The sequence below is a fragment of the Pungitius pungitius genome, chromosome 14 (assembly GCF_949316345.1).
Source record: "Pungitius pungitius chromosome 14, fPunPun2.1, whole genome shotgun sequence".
Lineage (NCBI taxonomy): Eukaryota > Metazoa > Chordata > Actinopteri > Perciformes > Gasterosteidae > Pungitius > Pungitius pungitius.
The window spans coordinates 15,645,699-15,665,163 of NC_084913.1; the positions used below are offsets into that span (position 1 = coordinate 15,645,699).

The following is a 19,465-nucleotide window of genomic DNA, read 5'->3' on the forward strand; positions in this document are numbered from 1 at the left end:
TTAATTGTGGGGGTGTAATTTATTAAAATAGTAAGAGAAACACTGATTTGTTAACCTTTAACCTGTGCGGTGTGAAGTTTCTGAAAGCTTGAAACAGGTGATGTTTAGGGGTCTGAGGCCAGCTGATACTTGTAGTAATTCACATATTGGTTATACTTCATATATTAAATAAGAGTAAGGCTGGCAATATTCTATGTTTTTCTTAATTTCAGCCATTAATCACATTAGAGGACTAATGTCAGTCCATTCTGACTGTCTGTGGAAGTCCCACTACTGAAGATGTACATCTTATAAATATATATGTTTCATAAAAAAAAGAAGAAAAAAAAAGGAATTTCCTTTTTCATCTGGGAACTGTTTTGAGAGGAAACTCACACTCACACTTTTTCAAACAAAAAGAAATGCATTTGTTGGGGACTATTTTCAGTGGCGCATTAATGAATCAGTGATTCCCGCTTGCTGTGCCAGGGAGTGAAATTAAAGTAGAGTGTGTGTGGCATCGTAATGTAGGCGCACGGATGTGTGTGTAGAGACACACACCCACAGAAAAATATACCAGTACTTAGAGGGATCAATAGTCTGGTTCTGTTGACTGGATTTATTGACAATATAATAAGATATAATATGAGCAGACTGTAGGTATTTTCCTTAGAAAGCAGTGAAATGGAGCTCCATGAGTCCGTATTTGAGCAGCTGCTGTGGATGTTATCAATGCACTGACTCTAATAAGGGAGACACAAACATCATCCATGTATCGATGAATCATCTCACGCCTTACTTGAGCTCTTGAGCGTTGTTGGCCAGCATACTTCGGATGCTTTTATCGGCTAAAGGACAACCTGAGAGACTGAAAAATACAACCAGAGGAACATTAGTTACACCCGAGCCACAAAGTCCTCTCTCAGGCCTCACTGGTCTCTACGCGCACACATAAAACATCAAATATTTGGAAATGCAATAAAAAAACAAACCACAGATGAGCGTGAAGGATGCACATTAAAATAAGTTAACCCTCTGAGTATTTGAACTTATATGTTACAACAAGGAGGTCTTGTTTTATAACGCTGGGTGCGCACTGCACTCTACGTCTAAAAGGGACGCAGTGAATAAAACATATTGAACTGAACATGTGGGCTTGTTTTCAAAGAACACAACTTAGGGGGAAATGTCCGCCTGCAGACTGCTATCACTCAGCCCTCAGCCCTCAGACTCCCCTCACACTGCAACTCGAGTCTTCTGCCTGTGAATGGCAAATGCCTCGGCTGCATTGCACTGTGGGAGGGGCCCGGAGGACTGAATAACATCAGCTTATTAGGCTTTACAGCCGGCCCACTGAGAAATCACTCCATCCCACGGTCCAGGTTACAAACCAGCATGTATCCCATCTTTAATTCAGTTACTCCTGCTTTATTTCATCATCACACCGCTGTGTCGGCATGTCAAGTCGCCGAGAGTCAAAGGGCTAACACGTGAGAGAGGGAAGCACTCGGCCTACAGGTGTCGAGGTAAGCTGAAAACAATGAAGGGAATCCACCGGGACAAAGTCACACCCTCAATGAGAGGCCAAATAGCTCGTCAAGTGAACACTTCCATCACACCCCGATATGGGCCATCTGCCACCGGAGGAACAGACAGATTTATAAGCCCAAAGGGAAGGAGGAGGAAATGTGAAAATCACCAAAGTAAAGGAGGAGATTTTTTTTTCATTGTTTCCCGTTTAGCTTCACTGTCTGTGATCGATATCGAGCTTTCAGCTACACTGGCTGTGGCAGACTGACGGCTAGACAAAGCATCAAATGAAGGGGCGGAAGGGACAGCTATGGAGGCATCAGAGGAAAGCTGCCAGCTCAGAGATTGGTGTGGACAAATGGATAAAGCTGGTGAAGAAAAAAGAGTCATGCAGCAAAGCCAGCAACCCAGGATGGGGAAGAGGAGAGGAGAGGGGCTGTGGTTCCCCGAGGTTGAGCAAAGAGAAAAGATGGAAACAAAAGAGAGTAATGAGATAGGGGGGGAGAATCGAGGGAGAGGAACGCTGGGGGTGAGGAGGAGGGCTTACGTGATCAGGTCCTTCTTGCTCTCCTTGCAGTGGACGTACTTGGGCTTGGGGCTGGGGATGCTGACGTCTGCGGTGTAGGAGCGGTCCTCCAGCAGGTCGTGGAACGGGTCCAGGTCGTCCGCCTGACATGGGGTGGGAGCAGAGGGGGAAGAGGGGGGGGTCAAGGCACGGGGGGAAGGGGGAGAGGTATTCATTGTATTTTTCATCATAACTGTCATTACATTACACAACACACACACTCAACTGTCAGTTGGAATGGATTTCATTAACTGCCACATGATGAAACTCATAACTAATAAGTCTCTCATTAAATAGCCTTTGGCTTTGCCTTCCTTCCTCCCCATTTTGTCTGTTCACACACACACACACACACACACACACGCACACACACACTTTTGTCAGACCATGGAGTCTTGTCAATTTGAATGCTAATGGTTGAGCCTGTGTGACTATTGAGCCTCACCTGTCAGTCTAACAGAGCAGGAAAATAGATCCCCGAGAGGAAATAGTGCCAGACTCAGCGTAGAGTGTGTGTCTGTGTGTGTGTGTGTGTGTGCTCGCTTGTGCGGTTTGCACACGTACGAATGCTGTGCGTGTGTCGGCGGAGCGTGAAGGGGAGTTGGCCCGCGTGGCTGCCGTAATGCACCGCTCCGCCTGCTAGATGGCACTGCGGCGCAGCGTCAGAGCGCGCGGGGCCGCGCTTTGTCTGCTGTCCTTGCAGCCGGGGCACCGCGGCTTTTGATGCAAAAAAAAAAGGGGGGGAAAAGATCCTCCTCCCTTTCTTTCCGCGCTCAGTGTACGTACTGTAGTGCCCATAAGGAGACGGGTCCAGATAGTGCCCAAATTATCCGGCGCTCAAGCTGTCTCCGAGTGTGTGATGCTGGGTCAGCCAGCGAGCGCCTCCAATTAAATGGAGCGCAGGCTGAGAGGCAGACAGGAAGGAGGACAACACATGCATACATACGGGGCGGAAAGTAGGCTGGGGATGGAGTGCGCGCACACACGCAGACGCACTCCCAGAGAGACATGGGCACACACACACGCGCGCATATGAATATTCACATCCGGCACATACATCGTCAGAGGCGCGCGCGCGTGTGTGTGTGTGTGTGTGTGTGTGTGCGCACACGCGCCTCTGACAGGCGCACCCAGCAGTGCTGCATTGATTTCCAGCAGTTCTTTGATGAGATGAGCTATTCCGATTCCCTCCCAAGGTGCTACTTTGCATAATTCATTTTTGGAGAGCAGCGAAAATGTAAAAACAGAAAGCCGGCATGCGGGGAGCGGGGAGCGTGATACAAACGGAGCGGGTACCTCGGCGCATGGCAATGCAGACATCAATTAACATACGGATTCATTAGGTTTCCCTCAAAAGTCCCTCATATGACTTTCTAATGAGACCAAAACATTGGGTACGGCGAGGAGGTGCCAGACCTGGAAGACAATCACACGGCAAAGCAAATGTTTTGACTTGCCGACGGTGCGTTCAATCAGCGGCTCGGAGGGAAATCATTTGAACAGACGCGATGCCGACTGTACCGTCTACAAGCATCAACACGCCAGCAGCCACCGTGGTCGTCTGCATCATCATCATCATCATCCGCACCCCAACTATCTACTCAACATCTCCAAGAGAAATGGGGAAGCGTGTAGTCGGCTTTCCTTCATCTCTCTTTAAGACAGGAAACACCGACGTGTGTGTGTGTGTTCTGTGTGTGTGTGTTCTGTGTGGCCCCAGACCCCCGCGGGGGATCCCCGGCATTTGGGCTCCCCCCCCGTTACCTCTTTGTCATCCTCGTCTATGTGTTTGATCTTGGTGTAGTCTACGGGCAGGTCCCAGCAGTCGGCGGCGTCCCCCATGCCGTAGCAGCGGGAGCCCAGCAGGGCGGCCTGCCTCTGGGGGGACATGGGCTCCAGGGGGGTGAGCACCGAGTCGCCGCCGCTGCACAGGCGCTTGCTCATACTCAGGTCCAACGTCCCGTTCTCGTCAACGTCCAGACCCGGGCTCTGCAGGGTGGGGGTGGGGTTTGTGTGCGTGTGGATGTGTGGATGTTGAATTGTACGTTTTTTCCATGAGATGATCGTGAGGGAGGGGGGTGGGTGAGAGGATGGAAAGAGAAGGGGATGAAAGAGAGAGAGAGCGTTTCTGATTAAATAGCAGTCAAACTCGTGTTCCAGCGTCAGAGGCGAGTGAAACAGTAGCTGAACACATAGTGAATATAAAGAAGGACATGAAGAGGGTTCCTCCAGTGGTTTCTTCCCTTTTGAAGTTTTAGATATTCGATGAATCAGGAACATCGGCAGTTCGTATACCTGAAACAACCACGAGGCGGGACACGCACAAAGGGGGGTCAGAAGAGGGTCAGGCCGTTAGTGCTCAAGGACAAGTGCAGGCGTCTGTGACCCCCCCCCCCCCCCCTCGTTTCTTTCCATCCCACTATGCAGTGGGAAGGGTGTGCGTGCGTGACTTTGTGTGTGTTGGAGAGCCTAATGTGAGTGGACATCGCAGGGGGGCAGGGGCTGGGGGTTAGAGGAGAGGGGGGGGGGGGGGTCGAGACGAGTGATGAGCAGCGGTGGCTGGAACTAGACTGCTGCAGTCCCAAAAATAGCGGCACAACGACACTGTGTTCCCGAACTAAGTGGGCCACATCCCGCTCACAGCCTTGGTCTCCTGAGTGTGCGCTTGTTTCTGTACATCCATGCATGCCTTTCCCTCCATCTACATCTGGCACGAGCCCCCCGTCCCCCGTCCCCCCAAGGCTCATGTTTTGGTAGGCGCGCGCATGTGTTTGTGTCCTCGCTCTCGTTAGCGACCCCTTCTGTGACTCCTTTCTCCTCTCGTCCTCGTCCTCCTTGCTTTCCTTCACCAGAAGGAGAGGCCGGTCTAATGCTGATTCCAGCCGACAGTGTCCCGAGGGGTGGATTCTCCTGGTGTCTGAAGCCAGAACCTCTGTGACGCACGTTGACTCAAACGCATGGAGGGGGTTGGGGTTTGGTACAAGGAATGAAAGGTGCAACAACTGGAGCTGAACCAAACCAACCAGACATGGTAGAAAATAAAGGAAGAACTACATTATTACTGCTGGGCCATTAGTGAGAAAACTCACTATGAATAATACAAGATATAAAGAAGCAGAGGGCGGCCCAAAGGGGAATTTATTCAAATTATACAGTATGCCATTTCATAAAATAATTAAAATGTGAATATGTTGCTTTCGTAAATCTGAAATGCGATGCAAAAAACAAATTTTCATTTTCAGTCACATTTTTAAAAATCTGAAATCTAATCTAGATGAATTATAGAGTACAACTGTAGCTTTGGCTCAAAGCAGGAAAAAGAAAGCGAGAGACGGAGGCAGAAGATGAGAAACAAGTTCAGGCTCCTGAGGAATGCATCCTCTCTGCCTTTGAATGAGGAGCACCCTCTCCTCCCTCCTCCTTCCTCACACCATGTGTGTCATCGTGTGAGATCAACCCTTACATCTGGAACTTAACGAGGACGATGCGTAAAGTTGCGCCCCACCTCCGTCCCGAGAGAGAGCGCACTGGCCCTCCTGTAACATCCTGACCTCCGTTGCCATGGACACGCTGGGAGGACCGGAGTGTTCCGAGTCTTAAAATAAAACCAGCATTACATCCTGTCTTCGCCTCCAAACTTTGAGGGGGATTTCTAGTTTATAAGGAGGCTTTGGTCTATAATACAAAAGGTAGTACGCTCTACTCTGTACGTGGGTTAGTCCAGTGATAGCTTCCTAAAAGATGTAACACTCTGAACCCCATGCTGTTTGTCTTTGTTTTTTATAAAGCAATAGGGGCAATTGGTATCTGTGTACTCAAACTAAATCAGAATGCAGTTAACGCACCCGTCAAAATGCAGTTATTTTCTCCTGGTGTTCTTCAACACCTTTTGGTGAAATAGAAATAATGGGAGTAACAAGCCAACTGGCTTTAAAAGTGACGTGTTTTCTTTTTAAATAAGCCCTGTGAGGTGGATCTAATTCATGCAGAGTACTTCACGTGGCTTTGGGGAAGTGACTCATAAATATTTGGTGTGGTGAGCAGCAGAAGGAGTGTTTATTCAGCTGAAACAATCTCAGAGGTTTAGAGCAGAAATGGGCACGTTGGTTAAATAAATTCCACGAGCAGGAGAAAAGAGTCGGTTAGTCAGAGGTGTGTGTGTGTGTGTGTGTGTGTGAAGCTTCATTCAGACATGCAAAGGAACAGCGTGTGTCACGAGGTGAGGTGTTGAGACCAAAGACGAGGTCCGCGGTCTGCCCACCCGTCGCCTGCGAGTGGAGCGAGGTGTGGGACCAGAAGAGGTCCTGACTGCTCGGGGCGTTTCCTCCCACCATCTGAAGCGCCTCCTCCCCTCTCCCTCCCTACTGATCCATTTAGAAACCTCCCTCCCGTCGCAGTCTTTCTTCTTCAATCTCCTACACTCTCATTATCTCCGCTGTCAACATTAGCATTAAGCCGGCACCAGCCCCCTCCTCTCCATGGACCCCAGCACAGCGTCTGGGCCCGGATAATACGGAGACACCGCCACCTTATCTGCTCCGAGATGACACGCTGGGCTCACGCCGTGTCAAGCGGCGCCTCGTCCCGCTCCTATCTGATCCCCAGGCGGGGCCCCCGCTGAGGCCCGAGTGGAAGACGCAGCCCCCGGGGGTTTGATGGAATGTGCACGTGAAACTCAGGTCTCGTGTGACGCATTCTAATCAGTCTAGCTTGTTGACGGCTGATGTCTTAAGCAAGTCCTGTGAGCCCCCCCCCAAACGCCCCCATCAGTACCAGTGGTCACAGCTACATATTATCAACAATGACACCACAATGATGTCGTGATCACAAAGGATTTGCATCTCTACGTATTGAGAAACTGTGAATGCTTCATTCATAATTTGGAGTATCTATGAGCATTATTTAAGTGGATCTAAATAATAAATATTTGGTTAATAAATCATTTCTATTAAATGTAACGAAAAGTTATCCAAATCATTTAGTAATCAGTAACAAATACTTAAAAATGTTATGTGTGCAACTATAAACAACAGTTTGTATAACAATAAGGGAACTATAAAAAGCAGTATATATATGTTACATGCTCAACATGTGATGCATGTTGAAGCAGCATATTGTATGTTCTAATTGTTGGACATTGTTGGAGTCTGTCATTTGGTAACGACAGGACATGCATCCTACCTGCGAGCACAGGTCCCGGGGCTTCCCCCCCAGGCCGTGGGGCATCTCCCGGCAGCGCGTGGACAGGTTGAGGATGGCCGTGGCCGCCATGTGGGCGGCCTCCATGTCGTGGCTGTAGTCGAAGCTGCTCTTGCTGCAGGTGCTGCTGGCGCTGCTGCCCCCGCCCCCCCGGCCTCCTCCGGCACCCCCCCCTCCTCCTCCTCCTCCTCCTCCCCCTCCCCCGCAGCTCAGGCTGCTGCTGCTGCTGGGGGCGTAGGTGCTGGTGGTGCTGCTGGCCGAGCTGGAGGTCTTGCAGTAGCGCTTGGCTGCAGGGGGGGCGAGTGAATGAAGTCCAGTCAGGTTCTGACGTCGTGTTGAACTGCTTCCAAACACTTAGGATTCATGGAAGATATCTTGAAATAAGATTGCTTTTTCTCTCAAAGTTGCATCCTTTTTTGATGCATTCTGTATGATATTTGGTATTTTAATTGACACTAATCCAAATCTAAACTAATATCCCACCTCATGGGATTTCATATCATATTATTTTTGCCCCTAAATGGATTTCCTTCCTGCAGCCAAGTGAATCTTATTGTATGCAGGAGCTTTCCTGCTTTTTGCAGAAGAAAAAAGACAATGGGAGAGGAAAGAGACAAGAGAGCGCACCGTCGTATCCTTTGGGGGAGGTGTCCCTCTGCCCGTGGACCTTGGGGGCGATGGCCCGTTTCCCGTACACTGGGTGGTTGCTGCTGCTGTCGAAGGCGCTGTAGTCAAAGCTGGTCTTGGAGTACTTCTCCAGCTCCTTGGCCAGGTTGGAGCGGGGCGTGCTGCTGGGAACATTGTTCTGGTAACCACACTGTGGATCGTCCAGTTGTTTGACAAAGCACACAGGCCCGGGAAAAATATGTGACGAGGGGGTGGAGGTTGGACCGAGGCACTCGGGGAAGGAGGGGGGACTTAGGCTTTGGTGAAAAAGGAAAAAGAATGGAGGGGAATGGGCATGCCACAAGTGTTTGGGATGTCTAGTCAATACAAAACGGTCACCATTTTTTTTCTCACACATACTTTTGATCTGCTTTAATCATGTATGTCCTCCATCTAAGAACAGGAAGGAATGGAAATGTATGATCGTGTGCTGTTGATGTTCAGTTTGATATGAAACGTGGAATTACTTTTCATGACTGTTCTCATGACTATCAAAGCAGCCCTCATTGAAAAAACCTCAGCCTTTGCTGTGATAAATGAGGCCAATTTTGTTCAGATTTAATAAAACGATCTGCCTTCGACAGCGAGCATGGAAATAACATGCAGTCTCCTGGAAGTATTCTCGCGGGACAGGAGAACATAAACATAAAAAACAGGGGGGGGGGGCTAAAGAATCTCAATGGCTTCAGAAATGGCTTTGCGGTGGGTATTACATCACATTACAGCAAGTGCACTCCAGGCCCCTGTTAGATGGGCACTGGAAGCTGTAGAATGACACATCACCCCCATGTTCGTCGTACATGAGAGAGAAGAGGGAAAACTACCTTAGGACTCGGTCGGAGGCCTGGTTGGACTTGGGCACGTCGCAGCCCTGGTGCTTCTCCTGGGCTTTGGCCAGCTTCTCGGCTGCAGCGATGGGACATCCGGACAGGCTGAAAGAAGGGGGCTACATGAGTCGCACACTGACACACACATCTCAATGTCACATTCAATGCACTCGCTGTGGAATGCATGCAGACCTATAACTCCTGCCTGTGGTTTGGAAGTATTTGCTTCTAATGTAAAAGCGTTGATTTTCATTGCTTTTATATAGGCTGCAAGCAATCCAAATATTTGCATGGGATGAAAAAAATATATTTAGATTGGATAAAAAGCCCCGAACAAATAAACAACAACGTAAATGTGCTACGGGGAGTCACAATAAATGCATTCAAATCAACAACTGCAGCGGCAAAGCGCCTCCTATCCAGTCACACAGCGGAAGATGTGCAGGCCTCTAGGGGAGCGCTGACATTTGGCCTCAGCCTTCTACCACGACTATGTTAATCTGTTATTGTAAGACCGAATAAATACGAAACTCCACTTTCCTGCTGCGCATGAAGAAACGGACTGGCCATGGAGTGTTTGCCTTTGCTTTGGCGCTGTGTGCGTGTGTTTTACTTAGTGGTACTTTTGGGTGTTGTGGAAGCTCATCCCTGCCAATGCAAATGTTTTGGCGCGTACGCCCTCGTCGGCCACCATATTTTCAACATTTCAAACTGTTAACACAAATTGTTTCTGGTTGAATGGTAGTAGTATATATTCCCATATGGATAAATGTACATAGAAATAGTGCATTTGTTTCCTTCAAGCAGACAAACACTACTCTTTTCTCCTGACAACCACTGGCCAAATGTGGCATCCGTAACCCTGATTACTCTCCAGGCAGCATTGCAGCCTGTCATGGCCGCGTGTGGGGGAAAAGGGTCTTTGACAGCGGCCCGAAGCCGGTGGAGACTCTGGGACGCCTGTCACGGGAGGCGCGTTACCGCGTGCAGGTGCGAGAGAGCGTGCATGGGGGCGGGAAGTGTGCTGCAGCTCATATGGGCTCTCCCTGGGGGAGGTGAAAGTGTGCCCCTCCGTGTGCATCCTCCCGGGCCTCCCCTGTCACCCCGGCTGAGCTGCAGAGAGGCGCTAATGGCCGCTGCTGGGCCCCGACTCCCTGAGCATCTGCTGCGGGGCGACACTCCTCTCTCACTGTCGCCTCGCCCGTCTGACAGCACCGGCTTGGGCGCCCCCTGCTACTTCCCCCTCCCTCCTCCTGCGGCCGAAGGTTTTCCAGGCGCGAGCCGCCAAACGACTTATGGCGCGGAGGGTGTGAATTGCTGCATTCTAATCACACTCGGTTTTCCGCCGTGGGGTTTGTCCAGCAGCTGAACTACTTTAATTATTCCCTCCCACCTGACATAAGAGGCAAGACCTGTCCACACAACAAAAGTAATGTGTCGCGGCCGGTGTTTAGTAGTAACTAATCAGAAAATGATGTGAAAAAAACCCCCAAATCATTGGAATGGATGGAAAAAAACAAATCATTAACCAAAAGAGGAGTCCCCCGGTGAAAAAAAACCCAAGGTGCCACATGGACAGTGCCATATGTGGGCAGGCTGTCACTTACCTTCGGTGGGAGTTTCTGTTGCTATTGACATGGCCGCGTCCCGTGCAGCCAGGCGTAGGACACTTAAGAACATTCTCATACATAGCCACGACTTGACGCAGACAGGAGACAGGAGTGAAAGACAGGGAAGGTTAGGAGCCCCTTACAATCACGCACGAGCTCTATTAGTGTGTGAGGAGCTTGGCATTATAAACATCATTAAGAAATGAGCCTGTGCGAACCCAAATGACCCCTTTTTCATTTTAATGAACACTAGTTTGAGAGGGCAGGCGAGGTTTCCCACCATATTGCTTCCACTTATCCGGCCTTTCGAATTAGTATTCATGGAATGGGGACGGTCATGAATAAAAAGATGTCATTTGAGTTTAACAGGACAGAGCCGGCACAAGACAGAAATGGAGGCGCATTTGGGGCATGCAGAGAGCCGAGCGGCAATCGGGTAGCAATCATGCAAAACAGCAGCCTTGAAATCAATGGTGGATGCATGCAATACAGCTCATTGATGGACTGAGCTTCGTTATCAGCCGCACGTTGTTAGGGTGGATAGCGCCGTCTTCAATACCATTTACCATTAAAAACAGTCCATAACTGTCTCAGATAACCCCGGCAACCGGCCAATTAGATTAATGATCTATGGGTGTCCGAGAGGAGCCGCCGGAGCGCCGCAGGCGGCGGGAAGGGGTCGTTTCCAAATCAGCAGCGCGCACGATGCCGAAGCCCATCGGCACCGGCTTCATCATTATCACCCCCTTAAACTTTAACCCCTCATCCTCCTCCTCGCCCTGCATACTAATTGCCGTTGGGTGCAGGTAATTGGACAAAAGCCTGCCACCTGGACGTGCCACGAGCCAATACATTATGCATCTGCAGGTTTGGCCCTGTCCTCTGCAAAGGCACACATAGAGAGGTGAGAAGTAAAAGCAGTGGGCCTGCGTGGCATGTTACAGAGGCCGTTTGCTTTAGGGGGGAAACAGGATATTTCTACACAGAAAATAGCCACAATGAGCAAAGCGGAATGGGAACTCATGAATTAGAGATATCATTTAATCGTCAGTTTTCACATCTCCCAAGAAACGGTGCAGTTGCACTGTGTGATTTGCTAATTAACTGAAGCCATTGCATTAATAATACATGGTCCATTCAGTAAAGCAAATGTGTTGAGGGGGGGGGGGGACTCACTCAGCGATGCTGATTTCTCAATGTAATGACCCACAGGTGTTATCATTACTATCATTCATTGTTATTATTTTTAAAAGATTATGTTGATTTTCAACATTTTGAGAATCTACTTTCTGTCTGAGAAGAGCTTTTGGAAACCCAAAGGAAAGCACTGGATACCTGTGACCTGTGGGACATTTAGAGTTTAACCATCGCTGAGTGAAATAAGAGTTTCACTGACTATCGTTGTCCAGGGTTAATTAAATGAGCAATCAAGAGATCAGCATTCATGCTGTCTAGTCAGTATCAGGAGGAAGCTAGTCAGGTTAGCAACAGGAGCTAATCGCTAGCGTACAGAGAATCCTTTTAGATTTCTCACAATTCCAACTGTTTCTTGTGCAAATAACCACTAGAAATGACTTGAGAAAAGTACATATTACATATTTGTCATTTTGATGGTTGCAAAGAAAAGCCTTGAACAAAACCAACAACAAGAAGGATCTGGGTCTGCCGGTACGGCTCTGATAAATAATCAGTGTCACCCATTCAAGTTGTATTAGCTTCTTTTTGTTCAGCTGGTCTGATCTGTGACTCCAAACTATGATAGCAGCCAAACAAGTACTTTCAAGTAGCTTTTTGAAATTCACACTTAGATCCACCAAACAGCACTTATTTAAGAAACGTAAATAGATCACTTTTAATGCCACTTCCAAAACGTGGTGAGGAACACTGGGGCCACTGCCAGGAGTTATGGAGAATTATGACCCGTAACATTGCTATATACCTTTATTTTTCCTGTTTTTCATCTTAAGGGTCGAGTAAGAAAATATATCTTCAAATCGATGTTATCTGTGTGGCACCATTTGATTTGCACCCCTTTCCTAACAGCGTGGCTATTAGAGCTCTGTGTTTCAAGTTCCGAGGGAAATATTTAATTGAATTCAAGTTTTATGGATTGATATAGATATGGAGGAGCCTCTGTTTGAATGGCCCCACAGGCAACTTGCGTGAAACAAAGACTCTTTATGAGACTATTGGAATCTTATGAGTAGAGGAAGAATCCTGCAGGTGAACAGGTGCCCTCTTAATAGCCACAGTGTATGTGTGTGTGTGTGTGTGTTACACCCCTAAACCTTTTGATTGAGAAGAAGGACCAAAGCTGACAGATCCAGAGGAGGGTTGGTGGTATCACTTCCCCCAAAGGGTCAGCACCATCGAAACATTGAGGGAAAAGAGGGCAGAAACATTGAATTCCAAAATCTCCAGTGACAATCAATTCAAGCTCATTCCAAATTCCATTTTGGGGCTCTGGATCGCGATCAAGGTCGACTCCTTTCACATTTCTGGGAGAGAAGCACACCTCAGGTTAGAACCAGAGTGTACTGAGCTTTAATGGCCACTAATCCCGTTGCCATTATTAAAAGCCTCTTTTGTTTTGATTGCGTTCTGGGTCCCGACCGATCATAACTTGATTTCACGCTGCAGTCAATGAAACGTGTAAATGGGCTTTTATTGAGAACTTTGCACGAGGTGAACAAGACTAAATAGCCGGGGTGAGATCTTGAAAGGGGAAAAACTGACTGTTCAATCAAACGCTAATGTTTATTGCCACTTCACTTAATCCGTGGCTCGCAGATATGATACGGCCCGTCTATTCAACAGAACTTAATTAACCAGGGACTACATACAAATGAATGGGCTGTATGGAATGGGCGGCTGTGGAAGGCTCGTGCTATCAAGGTCTGTGAGCACTCTCAGGTTTGGGTCGAAAAACGAAAATGTTCAGGCTCAATCAACATTACAACTTAACACAAACATGCAAGCCCGTACATCCCACTACAATGACGAACGCAGCAGTGGATGGGATTATCACACGCCAGGGGGGGAGCGGATGGACAGTTCATGGCCGTCCCATCCGCCACCGGCCCATCACGAGGCCCAATTTCTCCCCTCAGCGTCACGGCACCCCGCAAGCAAAACCACAGCCCCATGCAAAGAGGTACCAAGAGAGGTGCAGCCGTGACACCCCCCCCACCCCGCCATGATACACACAACACAACAAGCCGCACACACAGAGCGCTTACTTTCTGGTGGCACCCTGTCTTTGTGCGGACAGCCGGACAGGCTGCGGTGGTGGGGGTACAGGCCCGTTACGTGACCCGTGCCGTCGCAGCCCGGTGTCGGGCAGCGGCTCTCCTTCTTGTCCGCGCGTGAGGAGTCTGTGGGCAGAGAGTCACATGGGGGGTGGGGGGGGGGTCACATTATGCAGCACAAGCCTCTCTATAGCTGAGTAAAGGGCTTTACGCACCGACACACATATGCAACATCTCACATAGACCAAGCACCTCCCGCCGCCTGACCGTCACTCACTGTTTATTTCTTGGGCTTTTATTGTGAAAGATAAGAACTAGAGGAGTGGATCTGGTCTGCCCTGCCTTTGTCAGATTGGCTGATGCCTTTATTTATATCCTTTCCACGATAGCGTGAAAGGCCTCATTCGGTATGACACAAGAAAAAAATATATAAATGATATAAATAATTAATTAATTAATTAATTATGTTAGCTTGTCTTGCATTTCCTATGGGTGTACTTTTCTCTTTTTGAACAATATATAAATTATTAGTTAAGGCAGTGCTCTCTTTGGAGCTAATGATTAAGTAAAATGGTCTCTATCAATGACAGCTGAATGTAATTGTGAGAGTATTACATACAATATAACAGCACTTTACATACAATTAATTTAGAAAGACATGACTACAAACAAAATAACAAATATGAAGTATGTTTATTCGTATTCATAGGGAATTATGGATTTCTTATGATCTTATTTGAATTGATAAGTGAAGACAAAGATAATAATTGGCTTGTTGAGGGATCATTTGATCATGATGTTTGTTCGCTGTGATGGAAATCGTGAAGATTTGGGAACAAAACTCTTAGTTAGTGACCTTCACCTAAAAGGGTTTCATCTTTCAGTTTGGATTCAGCCAAGGATGTGTCTTATTTCTCTTCATTAAAACCACACATTGCACCAAATGTTGTTGGCATCAAGAGTTCAGAAATCACACAAACACACACACACACTTAGATTGTCTTTCCCTTTACAAAACTGGGTTCTCCTATTTCTTCCCGACCCAGATCAGATATAGTTACCACCAAAAAGCAACGGGGCCAACTGGCGTTATTTGTGCGAACACAACTGTCCACCTTTGAAACATTTTGTCTCTCAGACAAGGTCAAGGCTCCTCCTCACAGGCAACATGCTGCGGCTCTTGTTGACGTTTCCATTTGAAATGAAGATTAAGGCACATATCTTTGCACGGCCGAGCTACTGGAATCCAGTGTTGTATCCGATCAGCATGTGTCACTCAAATGGCTCACAGATGATTACTCGAGATTCTAGAGCAGGTATTAGCAGAGCGGACGTGGGAGCAGCCAGAATCTCCCCCACAGACACACAGGCCCAAAATAAACCAGAGGTCAGCAAAGAGAAGAATAGTCAAGCCAAAGAGGTAGGAGGGTTGAGAAAAGGACTGAACTGGAAGGAGGTGTGGAGCACACCTCCTCGTGCATTAACAAGTGAGTCACCATGAAGCACCGTGTCTCATTCATCAGGACAGCGAGGAGCTCATTACTCCTCCGCGGCTGCCATGTAGCCGGTGTGGCGCGGTGGCTCGCGTGACTTCGGTCCGGTGCTGCCGGGTCACGTCTGGCTCGGTGCAATAAAAGGAGGCTCGTCTGGTGTTGATGAAGGACTTCATTACGCTTCCTTTTGGGGGCCGATTACAGATTACATTGGCTGTCAGGCTTTGAACCGTGTGACGGATAGAATTCCCCCGTTTTTGCTCGGAGACGGGAGGATTATTTATTTGTTCATTACTTTGCGCGATGAGCGCTTGTCCGCCGCGCTTCCATCGCAGACAGTGGGGGCAGCCGAGAGGGGGGGGGGGCGTATTAAAGAGCAGGGGATATTGATTGGGGCTGGGTACGGGCTGCGCTTTACATGGAAAATGGGCCCCATTACCATAACATCTCTGGATAATTAATGTTGCAGTCGGTTTTGGTCATTTCCAAACTGTTCAATTTTCATCTGGGCCTCGTGCTTCTGGCACGGCTCTTCTTTGAGTCCCCCCTTCATCCCTGCTCCCCCCCCCCCCCTCTCCTTGCACTGCTTCCATCTGTCCCGGGGAAAGATGTTATCATCCTTACAACATAAGCCAGACACAGGGGCCCGCGCATCAGCTTTTCCAATGAACATTTGTGTGACATTTAAGTCGCAATGTATACCCTCTGTGAGTTGTGTGGCATTTACGGCGTGAATTATAGTGCTCTTATTTGTTGGTCTCATTTGACATCTTTCTTATGGGAGGGTAAAGGATTTAACCTAGGACATGAGGAAGGGAATGATTAGGCGCTTGGGGAGCTAGAAATCAGACTACTGTAAATGCCACTGAAATGTCTGCATGACTGCAACCCAGCGTGCACAATCAGACTGCCAGCAGACTACGTAGCAGATGTATTTTTTATTTGAGATCAGTGTGTATCAATCCGAACGGTAGCTCGTAAGGGACACAAAGAAGGACAAAAAAGCTCCCCTGATCCCGACAGAATGAATCCAGGAGGCCTCTGTTTTGAAGATTCCTCTCCCGAGTGCCCGTGCAGGTTTAAAAATAGGCAGCTTTACCCGGAGCCGCATCGCAGGGATGAGATTTGTGGTCCTAACAGGCCGTGCAGATTGCCATTACTTATGCCTGACAAGCCTTCCCTCTGATGTTTCCATGCTGGCCTATTTTAACAACATAAGCTGCTGCTGCCGCTCCCGCCGAGATGCGTATTTCCAAATTGGCTGAAAAAAAGCTTGTCCTGGGGTTATATTGGGGTTCCCAGAACGCACGTGGGCTGTCTGGGCGCCGGCACGGGGTAGATACCCGGAGCCAAACCGCAGCAGACAAACATTTGACCTGAGCTGCTTCAAAAGGGTGAGCGTACTCACCTTTATGGTAGAACGGCTTCTTCATGCCCTCTGGGAGCCGGGCTTTGCGCTCCACGCCGTAGCCGTGGCGCGGGCCGTGGTCGTCGTGGCTGTACCTCACCCCGTCTCTCCGGGCGGCCTCGGCCGCCATTTTATCTCGCATGGCCTTGGCGCGTTCGGACTCTAGCGCGATGGCTTTCTCCAACAGGGACAGGTTGCCCTTGGTCATGTCAAACACTTCCTCCGATCGGTCCGACGTCACGGAGGCCGTGTCCTCGTCGAAGTCCCGCAGGTTGGCGTGGTAGCGGTTGTCCTGTGCGCAGCTGGAGAAGGCCTTGGAGCGCGGGCTCAGCTGCTCCTCCAGCTTCATCAGGTTGTCCAGGTCGGAATAGTTTCGCCTGTCGTCCTGGCCGTGGCGGAAATCCCCGTAGGCGTGGTGCTGGGCCTGCTGGTTGGGATCGCCGCACGAGAAATGGCTTTGCTGGGACGGCCCATTTCGGTCGGTGGACTTTGTCTCGCTCAGCTTGCGGGCCAAGTCGAAGCATTGGTTCCGTAGGCACTCCAGGCTGCTCAGACACACCTCCTCGTCGCTGTTGTCCATTTGCCCATTGATCTTGACCCCAGTGCCGCCGTGTGCGCCTCCCCCGCTGCGGCCGCAGTTGTTGTCGGCCGCGCCGTCCCCAAACTCCTGTCCGTCCAAATCGTCGGACATCACGGCGCCGTGACCTTGGGCCAGAAGCTTCAGAGAGTCCACCGTCTCCCGAACCACATCGCTGTCCACGTCCAAAGTCAACTCCCCCCTTTGGGTTTCCGTCCCCTCTTCCTCGTCGTCCTCTTCCTCCCCGTCGTCCTCCTCCTCCTCGTCTTCTTCGTCCTCCTCGTCCTCCTCGTCATCGTACTCGTCCTCGGCGCTGTTGGACGAGTTGCTGTTCATCTCCGACTCCGTCATGGCCCGGTTGGCGGCGTCTTCGGCGATCTTGCCCAGGTTGAGGAGGGACTTGGCCACCAGCTCGTCGTAGTTCTCGTACTCCTCGATGTTGTTGTTGTTGTTGCCGTCCTTCTCCGTCGCCAGGCCAGACTTGGCACCGCCGCCAGCGCCGCCTCCACCGGGGCCCTGGCCCCTCTCGTTCCTGCCCCGCTGATCGTCCTCTGTTGGAAAGAAAGAACAAACGTCTTGTAATTTCATTTCCGTCATTCTATTTTACTGGTAAATCAGATTTCTGGGCTCGGTCCATCTAAATTGGATAAGGAACTCTTTGCTTCCCCTAATAATTTACTTTGAGAGTCTTAACAGCAGCTTGTGTTCTGAATTGTGAATCAGCACAGGAAGTTAAATATAGTCGGTTGGGGAAAGTTCCGGAGAAAGAAGCCCGGGTTAATAAATTGTAATCTATGAAACCAGGGGCGACATCTTTTGGTCCTGATTTTGGACGTATTCCCTGGATGTCTACAGAAAAAGACATTCAGAGATGTACTGATTAACAATTCTAATGCTATATTGGATGGACAGACAGATATTATTTGCTTTAGAATTCTGTAAATAGTTTCAAATGAGATACCATTTTATTCATCGTTCGACAATGTTCATCAAAACACGGAGGAAATCCTTTTACACAAGTGTTGTATCTGAGATAATATTGTGCTCCATGTGCAACAGGATGAACCCCAGTCAGTAGCTTTTCATCATTTGCTGTTTAAGTTCCTTTTTTGTATTCAATCACGAGTATCTTTAGAATTCCTTTCACTGCCTAATTGATTCTGACAGGCTGCAAAAGGTTACTGAACCTCTTCTGTCAGTAATTTCAAGCACTCGCTCCTGGAGCGCTTCCAATCTCTCCTTTCACATTTCCGCCCTCAGCCGCCAAGAGCGCATCGCTCTCATCCCCGTCACATTGGCCACATACATTCCTCCAGCGCCCCCCCCCCCCCCCCCCCCCCCCTAATAATACAAACTAACAGCTAGCTCACATGTGAATATGAAGTAGAATAAAGTATGTATACACATATTATCAAACTGTAGACTTTGTACATAGACTAAACAACAACACTAAGGACAGAGGCACACTATTGGTGCTTGGGGTCGAGCACCAATGAGAGCGGGAGGAGACAAGAGTCACAAATGACCGGGTTCATATTTTGACAGTGGACAGCTTCTAACATCGACCTCCTGCACCGGGGGTTTAATTATTTTTTTTGCCGATATGAAACATGGCATGGGAAAGCAATTTGAAGAGCAATCAAGGTACATGAGAGAGAGATATAGAAGCGAGACAGATTAAGGAGGGAACAGAGGGGCCGCCCTGCCCTGAATTGGCTTTGGATTAGCTACGGGGATGCGCGTGGCGCTGAGAAACACAGACGAGCTCCAGAATGTCACCTCTATTACATTTAGGAGATTGGAATGTGCCCGGGCGACCATCCAGTGCTGTGGTCCCGGGGCAAATGGGGGGGGGGGGGGGGGGGGGGGGGTGGTAATGAGGCGTGCAGAGAGGTTTTTTGGGCATTCTCAGGGAATATGCTGCAGGTTACGATATATATATATACGATATCTCAAAGGCACTGAGAATAGTAAAATACGCGTTGTTGTTTAAATGATTGCTAATATATGGATAGAACACTGTGCTTACTGCTCTTCCCAAAGACCTAATGAAAGCAACATGGGAATGATGAGCCACCAATAGACACAGAGGCTCAGTGGAACAGCAGCCTGCAGGAAATCACATTGTGAAAAATGAAATAAAGAAATACAAGCTCGGCTGCTGAGATGCAACGTCAACACTTTGGGTGGGGAGAGCCACGCACCAACCAGGGTTCACACACTCCTCTCAGAGCTTCACTCTTAATTGAATTTGAAGGCACTGTCAGGTTCAATCTTGATGCGGGGGTGCAAAGCAGAGAAACCTGCCAAATGTGGTCTTGGCCATGTTGGGAGGGGCTCCAAAGAAGATCTGGATGAGGTTT

At 48.9% G+C, this 19,465-nt stretch overlaps 1 protein-coding gene across 7 annotated transcripts in view; it reads right to left on the bottom strand.

Moving 5' to 3' along the window:
* Nucleotides 1-19,465, bottom strand: part of myt1lb (myelin transcription factor 1-like, b) — a 78,942-nt gene that overhangs the window by 7,971 nt on the left and 51,506 nt on the right. For 6 of the 7 annotated variants that reach the window (XM_037486720.2, XM_062557228.1, XM_037486721.2 and 3 more), the window contains 9 exons: nt 16,526-17,653; nt 13,616-13,750; nt 10,374-10,464; nt 8,764-8,871; nt 7,901-8,064; nt 7,256-7,560; nt 3,839-4,063; nt 2,057-2,178; nt 779-847 (listed from right to left, as the gene is read on the bottom strand). In XM_037486720.2, coding sequence (XP_037342617.2) covers nt 779-847; nt 2,057-2,178; nt 3,839-4,063; nt 7,256-7,560; nt 7,901-8,064; nt 8,764-8,871; nt 10,374-10,464; nt 13,616-13,750; nt 16,526-17,653 — 2,347 coding nt within the window. The remainder of the gene's footprint in view (nt 1-778; nt 848-2,056; nt 2,179-3,838; nt 4,064-7,255; nt 7,561-7,900; nt 8,065-8,763; nt 8,872-10,373; nt 10,465-13,615; nt 13,751-16,525; nt 17,654-19,465) is intronic. The other variant, XM_037486722.2, reaches the window with a different exon arrangement.